The 14,854-nt window shown below is 38.9% G+C and overlaps 1 protein-coding gene across 3 annotated transcripts; it reads right to left on the bottom strand.

Annotated features, from left to right (window-relative positions):
* Nucleotides 1-9,847: 9,847 nt before the first annotated feature.
* On the bottom strand, nucleotides 9,848-14,367 carry LOC127933912 (arrestin domain-containing protein 4). Of its 3 annotated transcripts, none has more exons than XM_052531042.1 (9): nucleotides 14,264-14,367; nucleotides 13,733-13,981; nucleotides 13,540-13,606; nucleotides 13,214-13,361; nucleotides 12,502-12,604; nucleotides 11,752-12,008; nucleotides 10,868-11,012; nucleotides 10,574-10,725; nucleotides 9,848-10,492 (listed from the first exon to the last, which is right to left on the bottom strand). In XM_052531042.1, exons 2-9 carry the CDS (start codon nucleotides 13,971-13,973, stop codon nucleotides 10,478-10,480), a joined length of 1,128 nt encoding a protein of 375 aa, XP_052387002.1. In that variant the 5' UTR covers nucleotides 13,974-13,981; nucleotides 14,264-14,367; the 3' UTR covers nucleotides 9,848-10,477. The 3 variants fall into 3 exon arrangements, with proteins under 3 accessions (XP_052387002.1, XP_052387003.1, XP_052387004.1); XM_052531043.1 differs by having other exon boundaries at nucleotides 10,868-11,000; XM_052531044.1 differs by lacking the exon at nucleotides 9,848-10,492 and adding an exon at nucleotides 11,233-11,314 and having other exon boundaries at nucleotides 10,576-10,725.
* Between the last annotated feature and the right edge of the window lie 487 nt (nucleotides 14,368-14,854).

Below are 14,854 nucleotides of genomic sequence, written 5' to 3'. Positions count from 1 at the left end.
ACTGATCTAACTGGGAGGCCTCATGAGAGGCCTACGACCGACTGACCAGACTCAGGAGACCACATACTCACATTGACCCTCAGTGAGGGGAGCATAAGATCTACCTGGTAGGCAACCAGGCTGTAGCAAGATAAAGAGGTTCCAGGAGGGAACCCGTAGCAGAGAATAAAAATTTGAGCCGAGCCAGGGCGCAAGCTCACCTTCGGTAGCTGCCTGATAAGGACTGCTAAACTGAAAGTAAGCGGCCACTAGCTTACAAAACCCAGAATCACCGTGAAACTACTCCCAGGGAGACCTGGAGAGGCCTACTACCTGACAACCACAGTATGTGGGAGCTCACCTTCAGAGAGGCCTGGTGAAGCCTACTACCTGATAACCACAATATGTGGGAGTTCACCTACAGAGAGGCCTGGAGAGGCCTACTACCTGTTACCAGATAACCACCTTAAGTGGAAACTGAAAGTAATTTGGAACTCAACTCCAGGGAGGCCTGGGGAGGCCTACTACCTGACAACCACAGTATGTGGGAGCTCAACTTCAGGGAGGCCTAGTGAGGCCTACTACCTGATAAACACAGTGCAGGAAAGCGTACTTTCAGGGAGGCCTGGAGAGGCCTACTACCTGAAAAACCATAGCTGATAGTGAGCCAGACTGGCAGTCCAGTTGACTGTCTTTGGGGCTTTGCCTTCAGGGAGGCCTTTTGAGGTCTACTACCTGACAGTTCAAAGAAGCGGAAATTCAACTTCAGGGAGGCCTGTGGGGCCTGCCACCTAGTAACCACAGTATGTGGGATTAAACCTTCAGGGAGGCCTAGTAAAGCCTACTACCTGACCACCACAAAATGTGGGAGCCCACCTTCAGGGAGGCCTGAAGAGGCCTACTACCTGAAACAGTCTAATCAGCTGGATGTAACTGCTGCTGGGGACTCGCCTAACAGGGAGGCCTGGTCGAGCCTACTAGCTGATAGCGAGTCTATTCTGCTACTTTAACAAACACTGCTGGAACCATACTATTAAAAAACTTTTCCTATAGTTTTGTCCTAGTGTATGTTCCACAATGTTGTGACCCACCTCTGAGGAGGCCTGTTAAGGCCTACTAATCGGCAGTGAGCCTTCTGCCCGAACTACTGTACCAGGGCCAACCACCGAAGGTGAGCTGGCCTAGGAGCCCTATTGGGGGCTATTCGGTCAAGGAGGCCTGCTGGGGCCTACTACTCAACCGTACAGCCTTCGCAGCAGAAAGCTGTTACTACAGCATCCTGGTACCTAATCACATTGCCACAGGCAGTGTACTCAGCAAATAGCAACACCCTTATAGCAGGGGAGTACAACATACGCCATTCTGCCTAGTGGAGGCCCCATTAGGGGCCTACCTACTAAATGCATAGGCGTCAGCCCATGGCAATGCTCTGGCTTCAAAGGGAGCGGAGTTCAAAAACCGGAATGAAATGTAGTTTAGAACTCCCTGCTCAACCGGAGCCATCGTGGTGTGAGGTAGATAAATACAAAGGTGAGAATGGACTACTCACAACTACCCTGAGTTAGCGGGGGAGTAACAACCATATGCCCCTGCAATGTTAGACAGGGAACGGGCCTGCAAGTGGCTCCAAGGGTTACAGGGATTTGTCTTGCGCCCAGTCTAGGGGAGCGGGGGTGCTAAATTACAAGCCAACCCACTTCAACCCATTGGTCGAGCGATTAGCTCAACGGGCTGAGTAGAGCCAGCTCTAGAGGCCCAAACATCTCTGTTCGGCAGGGTCTGACAAACTGTCATTTCGCAGAGCGAAAGATGGCCTAACCCTGCCAGACTGATCCTACCTCAGCTACCACCCTGCATTACTCTATCACCCCTGAATGCAGAGAAAGGGGCGGGCCTTGGCCAACAACTCCCATTTAAGGGAGGAGGCTGAAATCTAGGGGAGGAAGTCTAACACATAATGAATGTGGCAGCTATACTTAGCAACACACCTCCAACATCCCTAGCATAGCCTAGGCCAGCTACAGAGGCGGCCCGGATGAGAGCCGACCTACAAGCATAGATCTACCTGAGGGCTCGGAGGAGCCACAGCCTGCTTGATTGAGAGGCTGTGAAACACTCAACCTACTGAAACCCTACAGAGCTCTGGGGAGCGAGTACTCAGGATACCAATGTCACAAACCGATAGGCAGGACATCTATCTGAAGATCTATCTGAAGCGCCAGCGTCAGTCTAAACCTAAAGCAAAAAAGTTTTTTTTATTTTTTATTTTTTTATTAAGACCAACTACTCTACCCCTGGGTTGCTAATAGCCCTGAGGCTAAACAGAAATGAGCGGTGGCCCACCACGCATATAAAATGTTATGACAGGAAGGCCATCACATACTCAGTACAGAAGCCAAATCTTCTTTGAGCTTCTTCCTAATTCGTTCTAGCCACCAACTGGAGGAGGCTTCAGGGCCCTAAAGTCCATACTTTAATTGCTCCTCTAAGAATGACCCCCTAGGTCTATACAGGGAACAAGGTCTGTAGAGAAATACAATCAGTGTTAGTTATACACACAGAATTTTACAAACCAAAAAGTTCACCTGCGGCGTGCGGAGTGAAGACTCGCCAGAGAGTTCTCAATGAATCTGGGGTCCACCACTTTACACATGCCTAAAAGAGGCGCTCACATCAACCAGTTGCTACGGCGGGCCATCAGAACATAGTTCTCATCATAAGGCCCATCCCCAGGGCTGGTGTAAAGTAAACGCCTGGGGAGTCAAGAAGAGGGAGAGGGCTGGTAGAAAAGGCCCTCCAGGGAGATCAAACCCTACTTCCGCTGAGCGTTGCAGCACTTGTGCTGAATGACCTCCCTTAAGTCCCTCTTTTTGCGGGAGGCTCGCCTCCTCTGTGTCCTACTCCTCCATGGAGGGGGGGCACGAGAGGCGACACTAGACCTCTGGTCCTGCCTACGGTCCTCAGACCAAGACGGACCAGGTCCTCCCGCCTGCCTGGGCTGGGGCCCGGATCTCAGCGGTATACAGGTCTTAAATGCAGCTGAGGGCGCCTTCGCCTCCCTAAACTTTCCAAACACCGCCTCAACGGAGGTGTCAAAAAGTTTAGCAGGCGAAACTGGTGAATCAAGGAGAAGGGGTTTTTCTTTCTCCCCGATATCACCCAACTTGAGCCACAGATGCCTCTCTGTGGCCACTATCGCCGCAATCGATCGGCCGATCGCGGCAGCAGTCTGTTTAGTGGCCCGGAGGGACAAATCTGTGGTCCGGCGCAACTCAGCGACCGCCTCAGGGGACAGCCCTGCCCCCTGGTCGAGATCCTGCAGCAGGTCAGCTTGGTAGGCTTGGAGCACTGCCATGGTATGAAGGGCAGCACCAGCCTGACCTGCTGCCGTGTACCCTCTACCATTCAAGCAAGCCGTGGTTTTAAGGGGCTTGGATGGCAAAGTCGGAGCTTTTAGTGTCGACACCCGCCCAGAAACGAGATAGTTCACAAACGTCTCGTCAACGGGCGGCATCGACACATAACCCTACTCACCGATCCCCTCAACATCAGCGAAGTTAACCCCGCTGATGTCGATGAATACGGGCAGAGTACGGTTTCTTCCATGCCCTCTCGATCTCTGAATGGAGATCAGGAAGGAATGGAAGGCTCTTCTGAGCTGGTGGTCTATGTTCAGGGAGAAACCGATCATCCAAACGACCGCGAACGATCTCTCCCTGAGCGCGCCGCCATGTCAACTGAAGTTTGTCAGTGGCGCGCTCCATAACTTCCACCAACTCTGCGTACATGGGGCAGGATGGCTGACGAGGTTGAGGATCTAAATCATCCCCCTCAGCCATTTTTTCCCCGGCCTGAAGAGCACTCGCTGCAGTATTAGTAGGAGAAAAGTCTCCGTCATCCACCTGCAGCTCACTCTCGTCAGCCGATGACGCGTCCGAGAGGTTAACGCCCCTCTCGAGACTGTCAACGAGCTCCACCTGGGAGCCCCATGAAGCGCGTCGCCACTCTGCCTCAGCATGAGCGGGACCCGATCCGCGAGGACCAGACGCTGAACTCTCTTCCCTCGAGAAGAGAGCCCGACGAGAGCGGAGCATTCTCATAGGAAAACGCTCACAATTTTCTCTCCACCCAAACAGTACACACACAACTCGTGAGTGTCACCCGGCGACAAATATCTTGGGCACGGGTCAGCACATTTCACAAAACTTTTAGGACTTGCCTTAGATGTGCATTTCATTTTCGCTGTAAGCAGACGTTTAAATCAGACAAAACAGTCCCTGAAGACGAAAAGGATATTGTCATGGTTTCAAGGTGCCCTTTTTATATCCAGGTCGCACGCTTATAATTCAAGCTGATGATTCACGGCTGTTGCTGGTCAGCATGATTGCTGTGAGTTGATATTTGATTTCAGACACCTGTCACACCTGAGGCGTTCCCCATAGCGTTGATGACGTATTGTCGAAGTTCCCTTCGAAAGGGAACTGTATCCTACATTAAGGCCATTTATCAATATTACCTCTCTTCTGAGGACCCAACCTGTATGAATGATTCTTCTTGCCAAACCTGTACTTGTTATAACATAATTTAGACACAAAACATGTTTAGATTAATTTAAATTGTTTTACGGGAATGGTAGAATTTTAGATGATAAAACTCCCTGTGATGGTTACCGAGATGTTTCCAGTGTTGCCATTTCCAAGAATTAATAATTATCAAGCATAATAACATGCATATGCATATATTTGTATTTAGATGAGTACATGCACTGTCATATCCTGAAATATAAATTTTGAAATCAGTGTGGAATGATTATGAACTCAAATGAACCCAATTATCAAATGAAGTGCAACAGTAGATGGCAGACTTATTGAAGGGTACATTATTAGGGTTCATATTTCCCAAAATATAGATCTTTGCCGCAATACATTATATTGACTCAGCCACCCTCCAAGATTAAAGTCTTGTTTCAGATCTTGTTGCAAACATTACAGCTAAAATAAACTCCTCTGGATGAAGACATACATATCGAACAGCCCAGAATCAAAACTGTCTATATCTAACCCTACCTCTGTTCATAGGAGTGAAAATGTTGCACTGTTTTGACTTTCAGATCAATTGCTCTGTAATGGATAATTAAATGTATGCATATAACAGATGCTTTTATCCAAAGCGACATACAGTGCATTCAGGCTATCAATTTTTACATATCATAATATGAATGCTCTAATAACTTTATTTTTACTTTGTTTTAACAAAAATACAAATTAAAAAAGAAAAAAAGAAAAAAAAAGAAAATAAAAAAAGCACATTGTTTAAAAACAAATTGATTCACACAAAATCTTTATGGAAAACTTTTTTCCTCCCAAAAAGTGGCTTGGAATTTGTTTGGAATCCTTACGTTGCTGCTATTTTCCACTGTGAAATCTCATTTGTGTTTGGCAAAAGTACATTTATCACAGAAATGTCAACTGAACTGAATGTAAAGTGCATTTTGTTGACTGCACAGGATACCAGGATGACGAGAAGCATTGAACAAATAATGAGCAGCACAGTTGATGATCTATTTATGTTAGGTTTTGAACAAAGATTTGTTGTAACTGATATGATTTATCTCCATTGGCCCTCTCGGAATATATGACGTGATAGAAGATCCAGGAGCAAAAATGAAGTCTCGCATTCTCTACCCATGAAAACCCATGAAAAGCAGCTGGGGGTCTAAAGGACTTTGGCGTAATGATGGAAGTTCCAAGATAAGAGCCGGATTAGGACTCAGCGATGTGAGCTTTAGGATGGCAGTCCCCCCGCAGTAGAAGCAAACATGCTCCCGCTGGGTAAATAACAGCCAGCATTGAATCTCTTCGACTTTCCTTGGACAATTATGGAAATGATAAGACACACAACGAATTAGGTATGTGGAGATTACATTGTGGAAAGCACTAATTTGTATAACTGAGTGTAATGTCCGCAGTGTGTGAACATATCTTTACACAAGCTGAAAATTCAGAAGGATGTGTCTATGACTATGATGAACTGGACTCTGAGTTAAATTTATTTCCAAACATAAATGATACATGTAAATATTATACAGATGCAGAATTTACAAGTAATATAGAAAAGGCTGGTTCATTTTCTCTTATTCATTTGAATTGTGACTTCCCCACAAACATCGGAATAGAACTCCAGGGTCTAGTATTACAGTATTTAATAGTATATAATAAAAAATCGGAATATAAGAATATTGAATGATAAAGCAAGAACTAATAATAAACTTTGGTTAACGATGGTCATATTGAAATCTTGTAAAAAGAAGAATAAGCTTTACCGGGACTTTGTAAAATATCGGACAGTAAATGCAGAAAAAAATATAAAGCGTATAAAAATAAGCTGAGTACTATAATGAAACATGCAAAAAAAGATTATTATACAAATTTGTTGATGGAAAACAAAAGTAATATCAAAAGAATGTGGAAAGTCTTAAGGGAGGTTATGGACAGTCTTGAAAAACATTCTTTGATACATGATAATCAGTTTGGGTTTCGAAGTACCTGCTCAACACCTATGGCTTTGATGAAAATCACAGAAGACAGAATTGGAGAATAAAATCACACAGTTGGAGTTTTTATTGACCTTAAAAAGGCCTTCAACACTTTTGATCATGGTTTATTGATATCTAAATTAAAGACATATGGAATTAGAGGTGTAGTATTAAGTTCGATTATTAGTTACTTAGAAAATAGACAACAATATTTAGAGTATATATGCCATGAATCTAAGTTGGAAACAATACAGTGTGGAGTGCCTCAAGGCTCTGTGCTGGGGCCTAAATTATTTAATTTATATATAAATTACCTCTGTGATGAATCAAAGATTTTACGTTTTGTTCTTTTTGTGGACAATACTGTTTTTTTTTTTTTTTTTTTTTTTGTAACGGGGAAGAATTTAAAAATATTGAACAAGAATTGGGCCTACTTCAGAAATGGTTTAATAAAAATTAAACTTAAGTAAAACTAAATTTATGTTGTTTACAAATCAAAAATGTCCTGATAATGTTCGTTTGAGTTTAAATGGGAATAATAGAGAGAGTGTCAGAATTTAGGTTTTTAGGAGTACTCATTGATGAAAAATTTAAATGGAAGTCACACATAGCTTATGTAAGAAATACAATTTTTAAAAACATTGCCGTTTTGACCAAAGTAAAGTTTATGTTAAATTATAAGGCAATGAGAATCCTATATTGTTCCTTTATTTTGCCATATTTGATGTATTGTTTGGAGGTATGGGGAAATTCTTATTTCACTAATTTGATGCCCTTATTTATATAGCAAAAAAGGGTTATAAGAATAATTAATGGAGTTGCTCTAAGAGAACATACTACAGGACTTTTTCTGAGGTCAGGACTACTCAAATTGAAGGACATGGTTTCTTTACAAACTTTATTAGTTGTTCATAAAGCAAAACATTGGCTGTTACTGCATGGACTGCATTTTTATTGTAAATAGTGAGACAAGCAGAAAAAAATAATGATTTCAAACAACCTTTTGCTGGAAATACTCTAATAAACTGAAATAAAGTTTTCAGTTTCTGGTTTGAAAAGATGGAATTTTCTAGAAAATTATCTAAAATGTTGTTCAAATATTCTTCAATTTAAATATAAGTATAAACAGAAGATATTTAACTTGTATAAAGATGAATTTGAAAATTGTTAAAACTGTAACAACAATGATGGTCTTGTCGTTGTTAGAGTTGTCATTATTGCACACTTGTTGTTTTTGTTTGTTTAGTGTTGTTTAAGCAGAATTAATAATTATGTCGGTGAGGCCATCTAATGTTTAACTTTCTTGACATATGAATTGGGTAGGAGTTTATAAATTTTTTTTTCTTCATCCTACTCCTGTTCTTCTTGTCATTGAATGTATTTGCATTACCATGAAAAGAGAATAAATAAATGAAATGAAGATAAAACTGTGCAAGATCATATTAAAGAAATGATTCACCCAACAATATTTTTTTTTTTTTTGAAAATGTACTCATGTACCCTCAGGCCATCCAAGATGTAGTTTGTTTGTTTCTTCATCAAAACAGATTTTAAGGAAATTACATCAAACATTACATCACCTGCTTACCAATGGATCCTCTGTGGTGAATGGGTGCAGAGAATAACAGTAAAAACAGATGATAAAACATCACAATTATCCAGAAGTAATCCACACATTTCTGGTCAATCAATTATCTTGTGAAATAAAAATATGGCTCCTGGGTGGCCTGAGGGAACAGTAAGTTTCAGCAAAATAAATTTTTTGGGGTGAACTTTTCCTTTAAATCTCCATTCAACCAAACAAAAAGTCAAAGTCCATGTTCTAAAATCATTAAAGAAAGAGTAACAGACAGAGTAACAGACATGTTTTATGTTGCTGTAACGTTGTAGAGGTTTACATTATATTAACATACAGGTTAACATCATTAATTTTAGCGTACTCTTATTTTTTTTTTATGATGTATTTCAGAGGGTAACAGCTGGCTGTGTGATGGCCACATGTTAAATAATTCACACTTATAAATATTGCACATTCACACTTGGATAAAATCTCACCCGAGATATCTCTTTGGGCTCGGTGCACTCAGAGTTCAGGCGGCTCTGCCAGTCCAATAATACACTTAATGGGACTACTGAGACACAGCAAGTTAAATACACATATTGTGAGAGGACTACTGTGAGGTAAGTCTTCTTTCTGTTTATGCTCATTTGGCTGCAGTACTGTATAGGTGGAAGTAAGTTTAATGTTTACTGAAAATGTATATTTCAGTTATAGACATCTTTTTAGACTGGTTGATGCTTATGTTTTAATTTGCTTCCAAGTGGAAAGAGTAGCATGGCATTTTGTAAACTGGCGTGATGTGCAGAACAGATCGTGAGCAACAATGGTTAACTTTGCATATTTACCTTATGACAATAAAATTTCTTTAGCAAAATTTGTTAACTTTATGGGTGAAACTTTTTTTTTGGGGGGGGGGGGGGATTGATAGGCGATTCTTTGTTTGAAAAAGGCAGCAGTACAATAACATCAACATTTTGTCTTTGAATATCAGAAAAGTCATAGAATGTGCCAGAAAAAAAAAATATATATATTTGTTGACAGAAATATACATGCATAATTGTGTATATATAAAACATACATTTCTAAAAATAAAATACACATATAAAAACAGTAATTGTGAAATTTAGTTAGTACAAGTGTAATTATAATCAGTTAAAAAAAAAAAAAAAAATTATAAAAAAAAAAAAAGTAATTTACAGTTGTGTACTTTTTCTGAAACTCGTGGATTATTGATGCTATCATATAAAGTGTGTATACCTCTGACATTGAATAAGGAACAATCTAGTTATGCCACTTTAACTTTCCACAAAGGAAAGGCCTCTTTGACAGGTGAGGAGATGAACATTTGTGCTTATGATGCAGCTCTGCTACCACAGATTTTTATTTATTTTTATGGCTGGGAGTTTCTGCTTATAACATTATACTCACTCTAAAAGTATTAAGACATTTTCATAAAAGTCAAAATCTTTAGTTATACACATAATGATTTAATTAAGATCTAATGTTGTGGAAAAACAGTACAAAATCCAGTTACCACCATATGTCTTTGTGTTTTCCAGTTGCTGTTTTAGTAATAATTTACCAGCTAGACATAATAAATCATATTACATGAATATTTTTGCACCTACACTCTCAGAAAAAAAAAGTTACACAAGATGAGGTGAAAGTACTAAGATGTATTATTTAGGTACTAATATGTACTCTTTACATACAAATATGTTCCTTTAAGGTACTAAAATGCACCCTTTAGGGGTAAATAAGACACACAGATGTACCTTTGAAGGGTAACGTCCCAGTGACGGTTTTATTTTTTTATGAGAATATATAGTTGTGATATCTCAACCTGGACCCAAAGCAACCCCTTACAATATAAAGAGTTTAGTGCATCAGTGATAAATAAACAACCACAGTAATTAGACATTACGAACAAATTCCAAGAATTAACAATTTTCTTTAAGCCATCACAGTAGGATCACTTAAGACTGGAATACACTACAAGACTTTTAAAAACTGAACAGAAATCAGCGGAAAATCGGGACAAAGACAGACTTTACAAGTCTCGTCCACAGTGCCAGAAATCATCCAGTTAAGCTGTTGGGTGTGAATTAGAGTTTTGTTTTTATGTGCAGTTTATGGATTGCTTTAAATAGTTGATATCACAAGAACAGACAGGAAATTACAGAAAAAAAAACAAAACAAAAAAAAAACAAACCCAAATTGCAAAGTGGACAAAACATGCATAGTCTGGATGTGTTTGACTACCGCTTTCATAACTTTGACAAGCTCATGACCAAAACAAACATTTCAGCTGCAATCCAAAATAAAAATAAATCATGTTATTAAGGCACAAGGTGGTTATTTCGTCTCCTCCACAAAAATAACCTTGGTTATAAGCCTACTGTTCACTGTCCACAAATCTGCAATGTAAAAGGCAACACAATATGACAAACTATTAAAAGGTGAAACAGCAGGGAAGGAAGGATGAAGAAACGACCCACCTCTGAATAAGGAGGAGGAGGCTGGAGGAGGAACTGCTGAATGCAAGCGAATGCTGAGCCATCTAGCAGCCAGTCTGGTTGTGACTGGGAGGTTGAAGTTCTGTGCTCCTCAAACTGTTCCTCTGACACAACCTCTGCATAGCTGGGAGGGGCTGTCAGGAAATATTTCCATTCAAATCGAAAATTAAAATAAGTATATACACGTATAACATATACACTGCATGCAGGAATCAACCCCTTATTAATGATTTGACATAGAAGCAGAATTCACTGCATCATACATTTGCACCTTACCTTCAGGTATGTCTGGAAGGGTAAATGTGGGGTATAGCAAGCTCATGTTCACAAAAGAATGACTGCTCATGCCATGACCACTGGTACCAATCACCACTGGAAGTTGCACTTCTAGATTTTTGGCACCTGGTATCTGAACAATAACCTTGAGCAAAGATACAAACAACAGACATGCAACCATACATATTAGGGAGGTTTTTTTATATGTAGTTGGTTAGCTAGTATATGTTACACCAAAGATTAGCATTTGATGTTGATTTTATAGACAAGCTTAAAAGGATAGTTCACCCAAAAAACGATATTTACAATCTCTATTAGGAGTGTCAATGATCCATTTGAGTGATAGTTGGCGGTAATGTACTTACTGTATAAGTCTGCTATCTCCCTTAAAGCAAGATGTGTCACCCGCCGGCTGTTGAGAAGGCGCTCAGGACAGTTCGGACGTCCCAGTGAATCAGAGGTAAAAAAACTATATAAATACCGTTCAGTTTCTTGCACAGACCAATTGTTTTGTGTCTTTACACATCAATGTATCACCACGAGCCACAAGGTTCATTTAAGTTTTATGTATGTTTTTTTGACTCTCAAAGCCGTGATTCCCATTCACTTCCATTAAATGACTGTCAGACTACAACTGTTTGAGTTAAAAATCTTTGTTTGTGTTCTACTGAAGAAACAAAGTCACCTACATCTTGGATGCTCTGGGGGTCAGCAGATAAACATCAAATTTCCATTTTTTAGGGAAACTATCCCTTTAATGATACTGTAAATTAAGGCAGTAAAATCAACATTATTATACTATATTTATCAGAAAATAAGGCCTTGTGGCTTTATGGAGGGGGAAAAAATGGAATCGAATAATCAGCATAACATTTTTTACTCACTGCAAGTAAGTATTCCAGTCTCAGGATGTCTGAATTAAGAATGGAGGGAGAAACTGGGGGAATCTTTAATGGGTTTCCATTCCACCTGCTGGTAGTGTCAGATGCCACTGGATTTCCTCTAGCACTGGCAACCAACTGTTTGATGCTTTTTGTTTTACCCTTGGCTGTATAAGTCTGTATCTGGTAGATCACCGCTTTTGGCACAACTAGACAACATGAGCGGTTCTCAATCAGAGCATAGATTGGGATTGATTCTCCTGGAGAAGAGATTAAAAATAATGTGTCACAAGACAATGGGCAAATTATTTCAAATAATATACTGCAGCAGATTAAAAGAAAATTGCGAAGCAGCCATGTTTACCTTGATGCAAACTCAGATTTAAAACACTGTTTAAAATGTATTTTATATAATTTATTCCGGTGACGATAAAGATGAATTTTCAGAAGCCATCAGTGTCACATCATTCTTCGGAAATCAATGCTGCTTCAATTTTTGAGAAAACTGTGCTACATTTTTTTCCAGTTCAAAAGAACGACATTTCTTGAACTAGGCATATTTTATAACAAAGTAGAAGTCTTTACTGTCATGACATGCATCCTTGTTAAATAAAGTATTAATTTCTTTCTGTAATAAAATTAATACAAGTTTTAACATTTGGAGGGATTTTAGGTTAACACAAATCTAAGAATATTCAAATACTATCATCCTGACACACCCAGAAAGCTCATAAAAATATAATTTCCCCTTACCATTGCAATAACCTTGTCGTTCTATGCTGGCAGTCAGTGAGATGGGACCAGAAGTAAAGATCCAACAGCCAATCATCTTCTTACAGGTTTGTGACACTGGAGACTGTAAAAGCAAATCTCAAAGTCAAAGGTCAGCAGGATGTTCTCTAATACAGTGCTTCTTTGATTCGGATTTTACAGTGGACATCAAGAAGTCAAAGTAATGAGCCAAATAATTTTGCCCTTCTTACTATGCACAATTATATGATTAGTTACATTTTAACATTATTTTTCCCTACAATTGTACATTCAGTCAGTTGAGAGCAACATTAATGTTCCTGCTGAGAGTTCATGATCAAATCCGACTATTACAGGTCACACACAGTCTGGTTTCTATGAGGACATAACTTTAAAACGAGCCAAAAAAAATATTTATAGTAGTCTATATGTGTATAGAATGAATGAAGACTGAACAATCATGGTTTGGTCAAGTGACTTACAGCATCAGCTGCCTGTGTCGCTTTACTGCCGTTCACGGGATAGTAAATTGTGGATTCACACTTTTTTTTATGAATGCCAGGAATTCAGACATACTATACTAATTTATTATAATATGCTTATGTATAGGGAAGTAAGCATATTACGATGCAGAGTTCAAGAATGCAGCCTCCAGAAACAAAATGTGGAAATGAGTACATGTAGGAAAAAAAGAAGGCATTAGTGAAATACTCACAATTAATGTTGGCACACTGACATCGATATGACAGACGATGCGGAGTTCTCTGTTAACACACTGACTCTCATGAAAAGGCCTTTTTAAAACTGCCTGCATCATGTAGTAAACGCAGCCATTTTTCCCAGAGAAAGAGGAAACCAAAGAACTAGGAGACAATAATAAAAAATAAAAAAGTCAGTGCTCTGAATAGGAGGCACACATAACACGATGTATATGGTTGTGTATGTGTGTATTGTTAACACTGTAAGCTGTAAACTGGGCCCCGTTCTACACTTGAGATGGCCCTGCTTAACATGCTAAAAATCATTTGCATTTGCACTTACCTTTGAGGTAGTTGCAGATCAAAAGGGATCTCATATGTGCCACTATCAAAGATGAGGTCACGGGTATCTGATCAAATGTTAATAAATCAAATTGTACTACATGAATTGATCTGAAGGCAATTTAACCTGTCACACTTCAATCATCACAAATATTCATCTAGTAAAAGATGTTCAGTGTATATTGCAGGCCTACCTGTTGTTGCAACAAGTGTCTTGGATAAAAGGAGACATTTCCTCTCTTCGGAAAAGCGGGATCGTTTATGCACCCAACTCACCTGAGTATTTCCCTTCAGTAATATTTTTATGGTTTTGACTGTGGTGGTCTCCGAGAGTTTGAGAGAAATATGTCCAGAAACTACTTCACCAGAGCAGTAACCATCTCTCTGCTCGTTTTCAAGAATCACATCCAGTGATTTTACTTCAACATGTGTCATCTCGGTTTCTGGAGAATAAATACGAGAACATTTTATGTCGTCTGTGTCGTTGCAATCGTGAATGACTGACACACGCACACACACGCATAGACAGAAAAAGAAAGCACACACGGTTTATCTAAACGCGAGTCGAACATTTCTGATTCGTCTGCTGTTCAGGTGATACTTTGGTTTAAACAAATGACAACCATGTAACTTTATGAAGACGCATGTAAAATATATAGCAATGTTTAAAATACACTACATAAACAAACCAAAAAAAAAAAAAAAAAAAAAACACTTTACATCACCTGTAGAGATTTCTCTCTATGCAGCTGGACACGCCCTCCATGCAATATGTGACTAAGGTTGTTTGCAAGCCACGCCCAGTGTTTATTTATATGCAGCAATTGGCTCATTTACATGTATTTCAGGCACTATCCCCTCCCATTTATATATCGCAGACCAGAAACAGATAATAATATAAAAACATGGAAATTAAGGTTGGAGTTAAATAAAAGTTATCAAAAAAAAAAAAAAAAAAAAAAAAAAAAAAAAAAAAATATATATATATATATATATATGTATATATTTAGGTATATATATATATATATATATATATATATATATATATATATATATATATATATATATATATATATATATGTATATATTTAGGTATATATATATATATATATATATATATATATATATATATATATATATATATATATATATATATATATATATATATATATATATAAAACATTTAGATAATAAACATTTAGATACAAAATATAGAATATTTTTATGTACCGAATCATCTCAAAAACATCTAATGAGATGAGATTAGGGCAGCAGCACCACGTATACATTGTTCTGATTGGTCAGTTTTTTTTTTT

The sequence above is a fragment of the Carassius gibelio genome, chromosome A18 (genome assembly GCF_023724105.1).
Source record: "Carassius gibelio isolate Cgi1373 ecotype wild population from Czech Republic chromosome A18, carGib1.2-hapl.c, whole genome shotgun sequence".
NCBI lineage: Eukaryota > Metazoa > Chordata > Actinopteri > Cypriniformes > Cyprinidae > Carassius > Carassius gibelio.
This window is presented reverse-complemented; position numbering and strand designations above follow the sequence as displayed.